The sequence below is a fragment of the Equus przewalskii genome, chromosome 26, assembly GCF_037783145.1.
Source record: "Equus przewalskii isolate Varuska chromosome 26, EquPr2, whole genome shotgun sequence".
NCBI lineage: Eukaryota > Metazoa > Chordata > Mammalia > Perissodactyla > Equidae > Equus > Equus przewalskii.
In genome coordinates this window covers 10,458,144-10,477,218 of record NC_091856.1, presented here as the reverse complement: position 1 = coordinate 10,477,218, position 19,075 = coordinate 10,458,144, and the positions used below count along the sequence as shown (strand labels likewise).

The 19,075-nt window shown below is 35.7% G+C and overlaps 1 protein-coding gene and 1 pseudogene across 1 annotated transcript; one reads left to right on the top strand and one right to left on the bottom strand.

Annotated features, from left to right (window-relative positions):
• Window positions 1-2,031: 2,031 nt before the first annotated feature.
• Window positions 2,032-2,970, bottom strand: LOC103567885 (olfactory receptor 13D1-like). The gene has a single exon (XM_008544626.2). It carries the CDS (start codon window positions 2,968-2,970, stop codon window positions 2,032-2,034), a length of 939 nt encoding a protein of 312 aa, XP_008542848.1.
• Window positions 2,971-6,468: 3,498 nt separating this feature from the next.
• Window positions 6,469-18,723, top strand: LOC139079733 (olfactory receptor 13F1-like; annotated as a pseudogene).
• The last annotated feature ends 352 nt before the right edge of the window (window positions 18,724-19,075 follow it).

Genomic DNA, 19,075 nt, shown 5'->3' with positions numbered 1-19,075 from the left:
ACCCCCTCTCAGGTTTAGACATTTGTCATCTGAATCATTCTGCTATGGACATCTTCCTCATCTATTCCAACTCTGACAACTCATGCCCAGCCAAGTGCCCCAGTCCTTCTCCTGGCAGCCCCACATTTTGTTACCCTGCTTGTGTTCTGCCAGATGCCTTCCTTCCCAGATGTGATCCTCAAACAGGTGCTGATATCCACACTCCTCTCTTATGTATATATGTTCCTTTCATCCTGCTTGGGCTCTGACAACCTGAGCTGTGCCATTCCCTGTATGGACGTCCTTTTCATTCTTCTTGGCTTCTGACAGCGTGAACTGGGTCTCCCTTCCACATTAACATTTCACTACTCCTGTCAGGGTCCAAAACATCCTGCTGGTCAGAACAAGCAAGGATGTCCTCCTGAACACAACTTGGTTACTCAAACATTTGCTGGATGGCCCTTGAGCATAGATGCTCTCTTCATCCAGTTCTTGCTATGACAATGTACCAAGCCACTCAACCATATAACAGACAAATATATATGATATGTTATGCAAAAAATGCAACTATAAATAATTACTCTCTAGCAATTTCAGGGGGATTCTTTTAAAGGAAAATATCTAAAATGAGACTATTGCTTCTGAAAGATTGAAACTTTCAGTGTTCTTTAAGAAGGACTTATACAATTGATATATTTTTCTTAGGAATTACTTATTAGAGAATAATATACAGTGATATGATTTTTGTCCTATCCAGCTCAAATGACCTCTTCAGTATATTTTGTTCAATCTTTAATATGCTGTTATTTTTCCAAACATTTAAAATTAGCTGATATTTTACAAAAGCTTTTGGATTTGTCATTTGGTATAAGAAATAATACATAAATTCAAGTTCTCTTATTGCCCTTTATTATATCAAGTACTTGGACTATATTTTACTAACCTTTTAAAATTTTAAGTAATTAATTAATTCAACAGATAATTACTGCTTACTGTTTTTAATTAACTTGACATTAATTCATGCAGGGAACAGGAAGTTCTACCATTGGAAGCTTTCAAAGCTAGTAAATGATTATAGTATAAAAAGTAAATTGCTATAATGGAGATAAAGGTCAAGGCAGCACAGAAGAAGGAATAGCTAACTCTGGGAAAATTCAGTGATTTGTGTAAATTATAACACTTGAGTTGTGTTTAATAAGGTTAGGAGGATGTCACCATAGGAGAAATGTAATGATGTGGATGAAGTGGCTTATGCTATTATTCTTATGTGTGAAATAACATGGTTTAGTGCAATAGGTACACAGTAAATGGAACGCAGCATGTGCAAAGGGGGTGAGGGAAATATGGAGAGGGAAAGAAAAAGGGAGAATATATACCTCAAAAATAAGATTAGGGCCAGATCGAGTTCCTGGGTAAAAAATAAAATAAAATCAATAATAGAAAAAAAATAGAAAAAATTAACCCTAATGGTTCCCTTGAAAAGAGAACTGAAAGGGGCTGGCCCAGTGGCTAGTGGTGAAGTTTGTGCACTCCGCTTCAGCAGCCAGGGGTTCGCAGTTTTTGATCGCCAGCATGGACCTATGAGCCTCTCATCAAGCCATGCTGTGGCAGCATCTCACATACAAAAGAGAGGAAGATTGTCAGAGATGTTAGATCAACAAAAAAAAAAAAAAGAGGAAGATTGGCAAAGGATGTTAGATCAGGGACAATCTTCCTCACCAAAAAAAACAAAAAATGGGGGGGCATGACTGAAAAATACATGTTTTACTCGTTAAGTAGACAAATGCACAGCATTTCCTTGGAAAAGCTTAATCCAGTTTTTTTCTTGTTTCTAAAAGTTTACTTTCACTTCTTAGGGCAGCTGTCCCTACATTTGTATAACAGTCATTTTCATAAATAGATAAAGTTAGATTACCACCTTGAAATTTCTTTCCAACCCTTAAATTCTCTGATTTTACATATAGATTTTATTTGTTTTGTTCTCTTTATATTAAAAGCCTTCGCCTCCAATATATGAGCTTAGTTTGTGCATGAAATTGAAGGTGAAATTTCTCAGCCTTTCCTCCAGAACCAGTGTCTACTCACCAATTTTCTCATAGCTCCATGCACCTCTGTATTCCTCAGGCTGTAGATGATAGGATTGAGCATGGGTATGACTGCTCCATAGAACAGGGCAATCAGTTTGTCAACAGCAGAGGCTTTGGACTTTGGCTTCATGTACATGAAGAGGATTGTCCCATAAAACATAATCACCACTGTCACATGGGCTGAGCAGGTGGAAAAGGCCTTTTTTCTTCCTTCCACTGAATTGATTCTTAGCACAATAGAAAGGATGAAAACATAGGAGATACAAATCAACAGTAATGGAAAAAGCAAAAATATTACATTATCCAACATTAGAGTAATCTCATTCAAGGAAATATCTGCACAAGCCAGCTTGACAAAGGCCAATATTTCACAAACAAAATGATTAAAGACATTTTTTCCACAAAAGGGCAACCGTATTGCAAGAAGAGTTTGTACCAATGAGTTGAGAAAGCCCAATCCCCAGGAGAAAGATGCCATCTGAATGCAAAGGGTCTTGCTCATGATGACGGGGTATCTCAGAGGGTTGCAGATGGCCCCATAACGGTCATATGCCATCACTGCTAGGAGCACACACTCTGTGGATGCCATCATGTAGGAGACAGACATCTGAACAACACATCTAGTGAAGGAGATGGTTTTTTTCTTGGATAGGAAGTGTATCAGCATTGCGGGGAGAGAGGCAGAAGTGTAACAAATGTCTAAGAAGGAAAGATTACTAAGGAAGAAGTACATGGGTGTGTGGAAGCAGGAATCCAAGAGAGTTAGGATGATCAAGGTGCTGTTGCCCAAGAGTATAACGAGGTATATCACCAAACACATCACAAAAAGGAGTTTTTCAGCTCTAGGGTACTCAGAAAGTCCCTGCAGAATGAACTCAATCTCCGTCCAATTGGTCTTTTCCATTTACTTTTTTATACCGGGAGTAATTCAAAGAAGAAAACTTCAGGTGTGTTGAAGGAGTCTGTACAATATTATCACATGAAGAAATAGATCGCTGGAATAGGAGGGGAAACAAGTACGTCAGCGTTGGCTGGAGTGGTGGTCCCAGCTGTGAATTTAGCTTTTTTAATTCCTCTTCTAGCTCATGAGGCGGGGGATTGAAGACAAGCAATAATTACATCGGTAGCTTATTGAAATACAGGCATTTGTATTCCATTTCCTGAGATTGTGATGCTCAAGTTCTGAGGCAGGGAAGAACTACTTGCATTTTTAACAAGCATCTGTTATTTCCACTTCAGCTGACCCACAGAGCCCACTTTGAATCTCATTATTATGGAGAAAGAATGTTTAATCTGTTTAAAAAAATCTAATTTATTCGATTTTATACCATGCCAATCATTGAAAATATCATTGGTTTAGGGTTTTATGATTTAAAAATATGTTTACACATATTACTCATTTCATAATCTCTATAATTCATTTAGGAAACTGAATTATATGCAAGTAAAATATATGTAAAAACACGGTAGGTGAGTGAGCTACTATTCAAAAGTGTTTTTTCAGACTTTAAATCCTTACTCCTCTTTTTAAACTAAACTCTTATTGCTCTCCCAAAATTATGCATTTTGTCTAAGAAATGGTAATCAGGCTTATTTTTTAAATAATACACTCCAGATGATTCTAATGTGCAACTAGGGAAGAGAACCACTCGTCTCACGGAGTGCTTCCAAATTTTAGCATACAGATGAATCACATGGGGAATCCTGGATCAGTGTATCTGAAGTGGGTTGAAATATCTGTATTTATTACCATGTTCCCAGGTGTAATTTATCTACAGAACACATCTGAGTAGTAAAGCCTTTTAGACTCTCTCCAATACCAACGGAGAGCAAACTGGTGCTTCAGTTGTGTGTAGTATTGTGATTGAATAGTAGACAATGCAAAACTGAACATTCTGGTGAGACTTGGAGATGAGACTTCTGTCTAAATGTATTGCAATCAATCAGTTTTGTGTTCTTTAGAATTTTAGATACACAAGCAAACAAACTGCATACAGAGGAGTTTGTCTTTTATTTATGTCCATATGAAAGTCATTCCTCTTCTAATTTTCGAATTTGCAATTAGGGTCAGTATTTTCCAAAAAGGAAATTTGAGGCCAACTCAGCCACCTGAGTTGCATACCAAACAGCATGGAGGAAATGACTTTATTTTGAAAAAAGTTAAAAGGTAAATATTAGTAGATGATCTTCGTCTTTCTAGTAAATAAAGCAAAGAATATAATTTTGAAAACACCTCCTCATCCTCAAGATATTCTTCCTAGCTTTAAGAATATTCCTAGAGGAAAAATGAATTGATCCAATGGAGGAGATTCTACTTAGTGTTTTCAAACGGCTGTGTTTCTGGTATAGGATTTATCATTTCTCTTTGTGATATTCATTTGCCAACAGGTTGTGCTGCTTTCTATGAAAGCTCCACTTTACAATGGTGAGACAATTAACCAGCATAATACAATGTTTATAGATCTATTAGTTGTGGAAATGAAGAGTCTCATCCATTTAAGCTGCACCCTACTTAGTAGGCATACATTCCAAAGAGGGTAGGAAGGGTTGGTTATACTTATATACCAGGATATACTTCTACTTGGTATTAAGATTTGAATTTGAATGACTGCAGGGCCACATATCACCCTACTCAACCAGGGAATAAAATTCTGATAGAGGCTTTGGAGGAGCATCAGTTGTCTTGGGTCTGTACTGAAGTTTTTCCAGGGATGATGTGAATCAGGTCAAATTCTCTGTCTTTTCTTTTCAAGGAATAACCTAAAACTGGATTTCTATTTGGAAATTATTTGCAGAAAATAATTGTGCTGTGCATTTGGTACACTAACAGTCCCAAGATAGTTGCTACAAAGAAAATGCCACTTGTAAACATTTGTAAGAGAATCCACCAATCCACTGTAATGCTTTCAAGTGGCAGGAAAAAAGGGAAACTGGACAGTATAGAGGAAATTATTTTCATTACTCTTGCAATGCTATAACTTTTAAGAAGCAATCAACAAGCACTGTTAAATAGTGTTGTGCCTGGAATTTTTTCTCCATTTAATTTTACTTCCCTAAATTGGATTCCAAGAATCTGGGAACAAAGGATGAAGATTTTTCAGATTCTTGACAGTTTCTAATAAATCATTTTCCATGGGATCTGATATTGGATAATTCCATTTTTACTAGATCTTTTGCCATTATTAGACATTATCTTTTAAAAAAGCTTTTCGCTTTTGGCTAATGCTAGGGAAATTGTTAAACAATCACAGTACACTCATTTGATGGGCCCTTATGCACCTGTTAATATGGCATTTGTGAGTAATTTGTATTAACACAAAAAATGATGTGTGAATTATTTGAAAAAGTTTAAGTAAAACAGAAACAAAACAACAGTTACAGCAGTTTTTGGAAAACCAAAATCAAAACTGGAAAACCTAGACAGAATAGAAAGAATGGAAAGAAGTATCCAGAGCATTAATAATTATGTTAGAGACCTTTCTTTTACTTTTTCGAATTACCCAAATTCTAAAATAAATATGCATAAAGGAAAAAATATAATAAAAAAAGAGAAAACCCCTGAAGCATGTGTCCAATTACGTTAGGAAGATAAACTCAGAGTAAAAAATGTTAAAACAATTTAAATAGTAAAGCGATTGTCTTAGGTGTCTAGAGACCACACACTGGGACTGAGGTATACTGGTGTGCCTGTCCAGTTATCCATAGGAACCCACTTTTTCTGGTGGAACTAGAACACTCATAATCCCTCTTCTCAAAATCTTCCAGGTCATAACTTTCTTTGTTTTTAGAAGGTATACTAAGGTAAAGAACTTGAGTTCTTGACTTCATCATATGATCCCAAAAGCGATTGCAGACCATTGATGCCTAGAACGGAATTGTCACTAGAAGACAAAATTCCAATTTGTAAAGGCTCTTGACTGGCCTGGATCCTGGCTGTCCTCTTATTCGTGTTTTCAATGCCCTGATCTTTTGTAAGAAATAACCACTCTGTGGTTCAATGCTCTGGGACTCCAACTGGGCACTGTTGTCATGCTGTAAGAGACCTAAGGAAAGTTTATGACTTTCTTATCCCAGCCAGAAGTGAACTTATAGGAAGTTTAACTTCCTATAAGTTTTTGGTTTGTTTTGTTTTATTAACTTGGCTACTTGAAGATCTAATATTTAAACTACTAAGATTTTTCAGTGAAAACTACAAAGCATCATACTCTAAATTCTCACTAGAGAAAATAATCCTGTTATCCTCTCCAACTATTCTAAAAGATCAATTAAGAGAACTGATATTATGCAAAGATTAATGAACTTGCTGACTCTCAACTGATAGATTTTTATGAACTCTAATCTTCAGTCAATATACAACAAGGAAAGATGCATTATTTTAGCTATGAGAAGAGTAATCGACAACATGTATCATCCTAGTATCCTAGTATGTATTAGGCACTTCATATAATTTTTATCATTTAATCTTCAAAATAACACAAATATTATTAAGAAATTTTTACCTAGAGGTAAATTAATTTGAGATTTCAAATGTTAAGCGCAATTTTCAATATCTTATATTTTGCAAATATCCTAACTATGATTTAAAACCTTATTTTTATGATTGCTAAGCCCCCATTTTTACCACTATAATACAATGTTTCCTTACTTATAAAATATTTTTAACAAGATGCACTTCATCAAGGATCCATATGATAAATATACACATAAAAATATATTTACCTCTTTTGAGGAAATGGAAGATATTGCCTTCCGCTTATGAAGACATTATCCATGATAATGAATTCAAATGGAAAATATGCCACAAATTCCTTTTGGGTGTAGTGTGGGGAATTAAGGTCTAGCATAGCGTTATTTGATTTATAATATAAATGAGAATATTTTTTCACTTTGGCCTGGCCTCCTGGGGCTCAGACTAACACTCAGTTATAATTACTTCTGCCTGATGTTACATATTTTTTGTCTATTCCTATTTTTACCACAAATATCTTTAATTACACGTTTCCTCAAACACTTACTGGAAACAGTTTGTGTGTCAATTATATATAAATCACCATGAGCTCTTTCTCCAGATAATTTTTACTTAACAGTTTATTGAACCAATTTCTTAAATACAGTAGCCATCAGCCTATTATTTATCTGGTCTGCTGTATTGCAAACAACTTTGCCTTCCTTGTTGGTCTTTTTCATGGACTCTTTTAGAATTGAAAAATAAATTAAAGAATATCCTTGTCTTGAAGATGATGCCTGGGTTTTTGTATTTTTTTCTTTATATATATATATATATATATATATATATATACATTTTCAAAATCCCACCAGCAATAATGACTTCAACTCAAAAATATATTTGTCGACAGGATGTTTTCCTTTTGAAATAATTTTCATAAAAACAACTCTCTTTCTCTTACCTCCTGACTGGGTTTTAAAATCATCCACACCATTCCATTCTATTAAGTAAGAGAAAAATTCCTAGGAATTTGAATTTCATTTGCATTTTTCAGATAAGACCAGAAAATTCTTAATTTAAAAGATGGTTGCTCCTCCTTCTTAAAAAGAAACATGAGAAAGAACAGGCACAGAGAATTTGTCTGTATCTGAATCTTCTTAAGTGGGTGTCAAGGAAATAAAATTTATTAAAAATAATGATCAATGATGCAACTGTAGTTTCCCATGATTTATCCTAAAGTTGACAGTTACTCCAGAGAGACTCAGTGTTTTAGGGAAGTCAAGTTCGCACACATTTTTACAAACTTCTTCAGTCCCTAAGGTTGTGAGTCAGAGACCAGAGACGTAGGATTCTCTAGAGACCAAGTCCCTGACTTCTGCACCTTCCAAAGACCCAATTACCATGATTTAAGGAAAACCTTCCCCAGCCATACATGTCTCTGAGTACTCATTGAATATATCTTTTTTTCATGGCCTCAACCTAAGTTGCAGCTGGAATCAGAGAATGTCCAAAAGTTCTCAGAAATGTACAATTTTCCCCAAGAATTTGCTTTTCTTTTTATTCCACAAAAATTACTAGACTGATCCTAATAGAATCCTAAATAAGTCATTGCACCTTTTTAAACTTTTTTAATGTTTCATATATTTGCTAATTCTACACCATACATAAACAATTTTTCTTTGTACCAGTATAATTGTATTCTAGATAAATTTTTATTAGTATTTGCCACTTTATATCAATAATTTTCTATGATTTTTCATAGCTCTTTAATATTCTCTTTTAATATTTGAAGACTGTGTTATTAAGTGGAATTACTATACTGTAGTCTACAATTTGAATCTTACTGGATATTTTAATTTGTTTCTGAGTTTTTGAGATTTTGCTATAAAGACCATTGATATCTATGCATCAGGTTATCTAATCTGCTTTTCCTTCTACTGGAAATAACTTAAGGCAAATTACTAGAAATAGGACCACAGAAAGAAAGGATGTGAATGGAGAATTCTTGTACACATGAAAAATTATTTTTCCCAAACATAATACTTTACATTACTACTGAAGTATTTGCACAGACCATTGTTTGTATATTTTCTAAAACGTGAGAAGGTGTTTATTCTTTCATATTGGCATAAAACATGTCTTTCTTTTAGTTTTCATTTCTATGATTGCTAGGTAGATTGAACAGTCCCTCTATGTTTGTTTAGTCCTTTTCTTTTCTCTTTTGTTGTCCATCCACACGCTTGCTTACCTATCTCTTGGTATTTTTATAGTTTTAATCTGTATGAGCTCTTAATAGATGAACACTTTGTTCTTCAAATTGTCTGCAAATACTTTTCCAACTTGTGATTTGCATTCTCATTTCTGACATGCTTTTAAGATTTTCATTGAAGATTTTCATATGATTCCTGAAAAAATATGAATGAAATTCTTTTCTGACTTGATTTGGTTTTTTTATTCCATATGATAAATATGCAGTTATAGGTCTAAGACATGGAACATACTGATATTTTTTAAATATTAACTAATTTTCCCAAAATATTTTATTAAAAATATGTCACACTCTTCCCCCTCTTATTCATTCACCAAGTATTTATTGAGCACTTGTTATGGGCCAGGCTTTATGTTCAACATTGAGATGAACTTGGACATAGGTTCAAAAATTTTAAAAATAAATGTAAGAAGAATTATATTATAGGTCATAAAATTTCTACCTTTACCTGTCATTTGTATCGTCTTACACTTAACACTACATCATAAGCAGTTTTTCACATATCATCAGTAGTCTGGGAACATGTGGTTTTCATGGCTGTATAGTAGTCTATTATATGAGTATTTCAATATTTCTTCAATCTATTCTCAAATAATGGGCATTTACCTTGCTTTCATTTTTTCTTCTTATTATAAACAATGCTACAATAATATTTATAATGTTTTCTTTAAGGGGAATGTGTATGTTTTATTTATTCTTGGAATAATCTCAATCACTTTCTTAATGAATTATGAAATTTTCGTAATGAATTATGAAAGTGGAGGTAAAGATAATTAAATGCATACTCTTACATAATCATACCAGTGAAATAGTAAAGTTCTAAATGAATGAATCTACAAGCTGGAAATTATCTTAAAATTAAACTAGTTCTAACCTTTATGAGATAACAGAAACACATCTACATTATGGTTGATGTTTATCTTGCTTCTGCCCCAAAACCCAGGGACAGAGCACTTCATGTAGCCACATAGGTTATTTTTGGACAATTCTCATTATTAGAAAGTTCTTAACATTTAACTGTATATATATCTGTCTTCGAATACAACTCTCATCTTTCCCTGTGGAACAACAAAAAATAAGTATGTACTCCTTTTATTGTGATAACATTTCAAGTTTCATTTACAGATTGCTGTCTGAGTCTTTCTTGTGCCAGGCTACAATTCTTTGCTCTTTCAGCCATTCCCCGTGTGTTTTGCAAAAATAATTAAGCACCCGTATTGCTGAAGAGAATACTTTAGGACTGTGAGGTTCTCTGCTGTAAATAAAGATCGTTCTTTTGCATTATGTTTCTGGTTACTGATTTTGCCTGAGTCTACAGGAGCAAAGCATTCTCTCTCATTTAGAAGGCAGAAGAGTGAGATGGTTGAGAACATTGGATTCTGGAATTAGACAGCCCAGCTTTGTCAAACATTATCCCTATGACCCTGGCAAAGTCACCACATCTCTCTAAATCTGATTCCCTGCCGGTATAATGAAGAATTTAGAAGTTTAAACCTGAAATTGTTAGTCTGAGAAATAATGAGGCAATGCATATGAAGAATCTAATATAGTTATGGGTGCATAGTAGGTACTCAATAAAAGTGCTTTCTACTCTAATTATATTGATGATTTCAAATATACATCTGTTATTATGAAAAGAGAAGTGCTTTGGAATTGGATACACCTGTATTAGGACCCCAGTTTCCCGACTTTCAGCTTGCTGACCTCGACTAAGCTATTTGAGGCTATAAAATGGGTATTGTCAGTACCTTGTAGGGAGGGCTGTTATGTGATAAAGAGTACTTATCATGGTTCTTGGTATTTAAAAGACAGTCTATAAAAGACATCATTATTATATTTGATTACAAATCAGTGAATCTGAGTCAGTTTGCCTACTTCTGATGCTACAAATAATCACTTCCAGTGGTTTTGGTAAATAAAACAGACATGTAATCATTCTGCTTCAATACGAAGCTATAAAAATCAATAGAAAGGGTCAAAATGAATCACTGCCACCAAAGAATGGAATGTATGTCTTGATGAGTTGGGGGAAATATGAACTGTTTGTAAGAGACAAAATTATATAACTTATTGAATTTGACTACACAAAGTCTTGACAACTCATTCCACCTAAGTTAGAGAAGACTCCTTTTTCTTGATAACTGTATTCAAGTCAATTTAACTCAACTGCATTTTGGCAGACCAAAAAGCTGTGGGAGACACAGAGATGAGAAATGCTCAGCCCTGACAACTCATGAGAAATCACATTCCTGCACTAGCTTCCTAACTGGTCTCTCTTGCCTCCTTCAATATATTCTCCATTCAGTAGCGTGGGGGATCTTCTTAAAATGTGATACAGCTCAAACCACTGCTCTGCTTAAAACCTAATCTATCATTCCAGCTGACTTTCTCTTCATATTTGCTCTTGCCTGTGTCTTACTTGTTAAAGATGTTTTTGAATATCATCCCTTGTCAGGGCCCAGTTTCACATTCATACTAACAATAAAATGACCACAACTTGATATCTTGTGAGGACTATCTTCTGGATAGTAAACTTTGTCTAAGAGGAGAGAAGATGCTGCAGTCTGACTACATGTTCTCTACTTTCACCTGCAGCACAGGTTCCTCAAAAAAAAAAAAGTGGAAAACATTAGCAAGAAGCAGAGCTCATGCATTCAAGGATCAGAGCTGTCATTCCCATGCTTATCTTTGTGTGTTTCATTTGCAGCCAGGACCAAGGAAGTGCATTTTACTTTTTCTGGTGGTTTGTGTAGAGTAGGGATGGGTGAAGAGCAGGGCATGATGGGAACAGAGGAGTTGGGAGGTCAGCGTGGCCCAATTCCCTTCTCACTGAAGATGCCAGTGTCCAATCACATACCAAAGGGACAGAAGCTGATAAGTTTTTACTTGTGATGAGTACCAGATAATGTGAAAAATGACATATTTATTTGAGAGTTTCAAATGTGAGTTCTCTAAAATTACATGGCAAATTTGAACAATCATGAAAATCTCCAACAAAGATAAAGGTGTTTGATCAACCCTGGTGTCCTTACTCACGTTTTTGTTATAGTCAGTACAAATATACTCTCCATGGATCATCTTATGAATATCTGATCATATAGCCACTGTTAGAAATATTGGGGATCCACATATTACATTTTCTGTAATAGATGCTCTCATATTTACATGCGGATGAACAAATAGTTCATCCAAAAGAAGCCTAATAGAACAGGTTGCTCTTTGGGTGTGGTCATGACTATTCCACAGCGATTCTGAATTGATGTGATGAACAGTCCTGTGACAAAAGTGTGCTGATTAGTATGTTTATTTTTTACCATTCTTTGTTTACTTGCCATTTATCATCTTATTGGCCCTGAATTGTGCACTGATGTTATATTTCAATATCATTGTAGATTATGTAAATTCAGAGTTTAGAAAAAAATCTTAATACTTGCTGATTCCTACTCTAGGCAGGAGGAGCCTACTCTGGGTTCTTTACAGTGTCCTGAACCGTGGTTGTCCTGCATTTATATGGAGAAAAAAGACGGCTCCCCTACAAAAGTTAGATCATTGCATTTCTAAACAAGTGTAATGATTTTTTAAAATCACAGCATTAATTCTACAGGCCCTCAATTAATGTCCCAGGATGAAAATGGACTATCTCCATGATTTCATGTGTTCTGGAGGTCACAGACTTAAATATCTTCAGGTCTATGCAGTGAATGTACTTGAGTAAAACAAGCTGGGTCTAAAGCAATATAGAAGGGTGAGGACTGTTGTAAATCTCTTCAATTCTTGTGACTAAACAAAATGGCTGTACTGTCATACTGCCTTTCACATCTGGTTATCGCCTTGACTCTCTACTCGGTGTTGTCATTAGCAAATGTCTTCTTCAGCCTGTCTGATTGCATTTTATGAATGATGGGTGAGGGCAGTGAATAAAGGAGTGCTTTCCTTCCACAGAATAAAATCTTTCCACTTTTAGAATTTGGCACATGATGATCTCATATGCTATTTTCTTTCTTTTTAGTTTGAATCAAGGAAGAGAAATGAACCACCTAGGAACAGCTCCATTTTCCCTCCAGAAAACTTGCGGAGGGAAGAATGTTGTTGGTAAAAAGTTACAAGTTTACTTTAACAAGCTTGACTTTAGCCTGTAGCAAGCACATGAGATCCCATCCCTATGTAACCTATTCATGCCTGAGTATCAGAGAGAAGTAGGTCAGTCAACTTTTAATGATGTCCTCTGAGATGCAGTTCCCTGCTCAGGTCTAAATATCAGACTGTGTTTTATATTCTGTGTGAGGGGAGATTACCAGGCTATGAGATAGCTAGTAGAAAGAAATCGTGTCTTCCTAGGTCAACTGACCTCTTTGGAATCACTGCGTTTCACATGACTAGAGGTCATATAGAATTCAAAATTGTCCTTTGTCTATTAGCTAAGAGGTGGACAGGAAAGCCTTTTAGAAGTCAAAAAAAATTATGATATATGATGAGGTGATGGAAATTGTATCATTTTTCGAGTCTGTTTAGTTGTGCTCCAATCCCCACTGGGTCACATCCTAGCTAGGTGACCTAGCTCCATTTGTAGAACTTTCTTGGATCCCACATTCATTATTGTACAAAATTATGTGTATCTTCAGGTTTTTATGAGGATTAAATTTATTCGCAACATAAATTATGTTTATTGTGTTTCCTTCCCCGAGCTACAGAAGATATTAGTTACTAAAGTGGTCACATCATTTTTAATTAATGTACAACAGGGAAGAGGGCTCTTCCTTTTTTTTCCCTTTTCTCTGGAAACCATATGGGTCTTGTTCAGAGATAGTCATAGGAATTTCCTATCTGGGCTCAGTAAATTTTTGCTCTTTTATGTTTATTTATGATCCTACTGATCGTATGACAACTTTGGATTTACCACTGGTGCTTCTCCAGCCCGCCCTACAGGAGCCATTCCTGAACCAACTGGGTCATCTTCTCTCTTCTCCATATTAATATCTCTGATTTCGCCAATGTCCATATCTCCAATTTCCTTTCATGGAGTTAGGATTTTCCCTTTTAGGATTCTTGAAGCTCTCTCTTTTGTCATCTTGGTGACTTTACATACCCATGCCTATCTTTCTAACTCTTGGATGCCTAAATTTGCCTCTGCTTTTAGTGGTTCCATTTCTTTCTCCCCTAACAAGTGGGGCGCAATTAGTAACAGTGGGTCTGCTTTTCTCATATACTGCAGACATTACCTTTAGTATTTATTTCAAAAATCACACCATCTATGGCATCAAAGTGAATGGCCATCATTAGTGTTTAAATTTCCATCTTCACATACTGGCTAGATGCCATCAGCTTGGCTGTCCACCATCACCACAAGCAAACCTGCTTATATTTGAATTCTCTGTATTCCTCCTCCTCCTTCATTTTTTCCAACTAGGACTCTTTCTCTAGAGTAAGAGAAGCACTGTAAAGTGTGGATGAATGAACTTTTACACTTAATCCTCACAACAGATGGGACCCTGAGGTTCATGGAAGTTATATTACTTGCATAGTCTTTAGATTAGTAGAGTAGGTGTGGAGGTGTGATTCCAATCTAAATAGTTTGACTTTACATCCAGTTTCCTAACCAGTAATGTTTTCTGCTTCCCTTGGTAAGCTAAAAATTCCTGCACCCTAAAAATTCATCTTCCCTAAAGTGCATCACATTGAAAATCCATGACCCTAGGTTTATTCAGCAATTTTCTGGTTGGTTAAAACACTTGGTTCCTGGTGATTACTGTCTGTTACTTGTAAGTATCTAGATATCTATGATTTTTTCAGGAGGGCGATGCAATCCTGGGCTCAAGACCAGATCAATGTGTTATCCACTCTTATTCATGGTCTTTTCCACAATCAGTGAGGACTTGATCATCATAGTCCCATATATTCACCTATATAACCAGTTAACAGCTCTGGAGAAATTCTGAAGTTAAATCCAGTTAGGATATCTGGAGCTTATTACCCTCTAATATTTTTGGATTAATTTTCCTGTTTTAGATGCAAATGGACTTCAGGATATTTCCCTCCTGACTAGTTGGCAGTAAAGGAAATAATGTCTTTATAGAAAAGACTATGGTTTGAAAACTAGCTTTCCCACTTAGAACCTGTATGATCTTCACTTCTATGAGTCTTAGGCTCTTCATCTATAAATTAAGAGCAAGGTGATGGAGCTTTTAAGATTATTGTGAAGATTTAGTAAGAAATAATTAGGTGTACAGTACACTGCCTTACAGAATGCCTCTGCATTCAAATTTTCTAAATAATTCCTTATCCTCATCTTCCTTTGCTTTTTGCTTCCTTCCTTCCATCTTCCTTATGAAGCCAAGTTCCCCATAGAATTGAAGTATGAACATTTCCCTAAAAAACTGTTTTTTTTTCCCCTGTATCCAGTACATTTTAATTTGCAGTATTTTATTAGACTTCATTTCTCAGCAGTGTTCCTAGTGAAATATTTTACAACGGCTATGGTACCGCTATCACCCAATCAGAGTAGATGCTAACTACAAACAATCAGTACAGCTATACCAATGACTACATGCTCAGAACTCGTTTTAATTTTCAGTTGTAATTTTTTCTCTGACCTATATGCGAGGCTGAAATCTAACTGGCATGCATTAGTATGGCTGCATTGATTGTTTATGGCAGGCTTTCATTCTGATTTATTGGAGCACTTGCCATAGAAGTTGCTAAATGTTTTGAGTATCATGGCTAGTTATCACTCATTTAGAATTGTGCTTTAATTATGTCAGGTTATAGAGCTTTTTAATTAATTAATTGCTGTTAATTTAATTGAGATGATACAAACTGTTTAATGTAATTTCCTTGCAACTTGCTAACTCTTGCTTTCAGACTAACAAAATGTCAATTTTTACACATGTTCCATATGTGCTTTAGAAGAATGTGTGTTCCATAAGAGTTGGGTTGTTAAATTTGCTAGTTGTTTTATTCAAATCAAAGTCTTCTCACATCCTGGTTGTGACTTCAGATATTTCTACGTTTCTGCCACAGCTTTTCCACTTGTAAAGTTGGGGAAAGTATTAGCTCCTTGAAGAGTTATCATGAGGACCCAATAATATGATCTTGATAAATTATTTTGGAAACTATATTTACCCTCTTCAATATATTTTTTCATTCATTTATTTGCTTACTTATGCATTAATTCAACAAATTCATGGAAATAGCATACTGTGTGCCAAGCAGGGATCTTAGGTGAGTGCTAGGTATACATTGGTGAAAGAAAAGAGTTATACATGTGTGTCTTTTTCTCAGGGCCCTAAGTTTATCCCTTATCACATGTATTTCAGAATTTGATAAACTACTGAATGTTTTCCTTTCATAGGATCATATGATGATTATTATGTAATTTTAGAGTACACTAAAGAGATTTTCATGATCTATATTTTAGGCAGAAGAAAGCAACTGCAGAAGAAACAAAAAGGTCTTTCCCAGGACCTTCTGTTATTTAGTTATGCATGGAAATGATAATCTGACCAAAAGCATTGCTACACTCTATCTGATTCACTACAGTTCTCAAGCATAAAATTACATATTTCATTGAGTTTTAAGATACCTCAAGACTGAATAAAAATTTCACAGGTCTATTCATTTACCAAAAGTAAAAGGTGAGTGACAGATTCAAACCTCTGAGGAGGTGGCACTGATAGGCTAATGGTTCTGGGTTACAGAAAGGAAGACATAAAAACTGACACCAATACTGGAAGCAGCTAAGGAGCTGCCCTTGTCATGGGGAAGAATCATAGGTGGAGTGCTGCTGACAGGAACAAGAAGCAAATAGGGAGGCTCAAGGTCCCTCTCTTCCTCCAATCTTCCTTTCTCCCTCTAGCAACTCTTTTGGAGAATTTAACAGAGGCCTGCTAGCAGAGGAGAAATGCGATTTTCAATGTCCCACAACTGACACACAAAGCAGAGCATAGAAAAGTGGATTTGCAGCTGAGAGACAGTATTTTCATAGCATCAAAATTACTCCATAAAAATATGGATGAAAATCTTGTGCCTTCTCAAAACATTGTGATCTACTAAAATGCACCCAACACTACTTATAAAACATCAGCCAGGGGCTGGCCCCGTGGCCGAGTGGTTAAGTTCGCAGCTCCGCTGCAGGCGGCCCAGTGTTTCGTTGGTTCGAATCCTGGGCGCAGACATGACACTGCTCATCAAACCACGCTGAGGCGGCGTCCCACATGCCACAACTAGAAGGACCCACAACGAAGAATATACAACTATGTACCTGGGGGCTTTGGGGAGAAAAAGGAAAAAGATAAAATAAAAAAAAATCAGCCAATGTTTATTGGACATTTAGGATGTCCTAGGCACTATTTAGCGCTATGCATGAATTAACTTATTTAATCTTAAGAAGAAACTATAATCACCTGTTAACAAGAAAGGAAGATATTACAGGATTACTTTACAATTGGAAAGAAGCTATAGTCTTCTTTAGATGTGTGTTCAATATTTCAACACTCATAGACTCCTCAAAGGGCTGGACAAAAGGAATGCTTTCCTCTATTGACATATCCAAGTCAATTTCTTCAATGGAAATGGGGCTTCTATTCCTCACGTTGACACAGCTCCACATGGCTGCACTCTTCAGACAACAAAGATTATCTCAATTTGGTGCCATCTTTGTCTTAGCCTCCAGTGCCCAAACCCTGTAGCTCCTCAGTTCATTCAACAACTTGACTCCTTCTCTTTTGCCACTTCTTATCTTCTTATTGCAATTTTTCTCACTTACTGGTTCTGTCTAGCTCTTCTACCACAAGCAGTATGGTCCAATGAAGAGAAGAAAAGAAGTCTTCTTTAAAACCTGGTCTTGAAGTCCCAGAGGAACTCTCTATCATGTCACAAACATGTCACGTGTCACCTCTATTTTATTAGGTTAAAACTTAGGGGGCATTACTAGGGGATGTTTTCAGTTACCTTTGTTTCATTATGTACCAAATCCAGAAAAGTTATGACAGCTGGTAATAAAACCGATTCCTCTACATTATAATACACATCACATAAAAAAGAAAAGATTAGTTTATTAGGGGAGTTCTTGTTACAAAATGCCAATATAGTTTACTTAGAAAATATTACTTTGAATCAAATTTCTTTTTGAACAATCTTTTTTACTTAAGATATGATAAATTACATTTCTCATTTTATACATGCTGTAGTTCACTTATTTATTCAAAGAATATTTATTGAGCATCTACTGTATGTCACATTCTATTCCAGGTCTTTGGGAAGTTGTAGTGTAAGAAACGTAAAGTTCCTACTCTCAGAGAGCTTATATGTGTGCTAGACACAAGAGTAAAATAATGAAAAAATTAAAAATGAGTATACAATATGTCATGTGCTCCTGTCCATGATGGCATATGACAGATATGTGGCCATCTGCATCCCCCTGAGATACCCCATCATCATCAACAAGAGGTTTTGTGTGCAGATTGCAGCTGTCTCCTGGGTGACAGGCTGCCTCATTGCCCTGGTGGAAACTACGTCTATGCTGCCACCTTCAGTCTCTGTGAAAACAGCATCATCAATCAATTCACTTGTGAAATTCTGGCTGTCTTGAAATTGGTTTGTGTAGACACATCCAAGGTGCAGTTAAATACACTGGTGATCAGTGTACTTCTTTTTCCCATGCCAATATTCCTCATTTGTATCTCTTATGCATTTATGCTCTCCAACAACCTAAGAATCAGCTCAGTGGATGGTTGAAGCAAAGCCTTTTTAACTTGTGAAGCCCACTGACTGTGGCGATTTTGTTCTGTGGGACAGCTCTCTCCATGTACCTGAAGCCCTTGGCTGTAGATTCACAGGAAATTGATAAATTTATGGCTTTGGTGTACAGTGCATTAACCCCCATGTTGAATGCTATCATTTATAGTCTATTCAACAAAGAAGTGAAAGTGGCTGTGAAAAAGTAGCTGATTAGGAATGCTCATTGTGCTCTCTTAATCCCTAGTAGTAAATAACATCAACAAATATTTACCTAAGGGATGTTTAGTGCTGATTATACACCAGAACATTGGGATAATGGGGGAAGACACTAATTTTACATGAGATGTGTGATCCTAAGTCTCTTCCTTGACTGACCACTGAAACTCCAAGGTAATATAGATATGTCTTACACAAGCATATCTGAATCCTTATGCAAAAAGGTCTCATCATGAAAATTTTAATATTCAGCTATAGAGTGTCAATATAATGTTCAACATTAGGTTAGTGTATTTTTAAGTGTTTAAAATTGTATCCATGCACTACAGAAATGTAAGAACT

Coding starts and splice junctions, on each gene's coding strand:
- LOC103567885 (XM_008544626.2), bottom strand. CDS start 2,970: ATGGAAAAGACCAATTGGACGGAGATTGAGTTCATTCTGCAGGGACTT.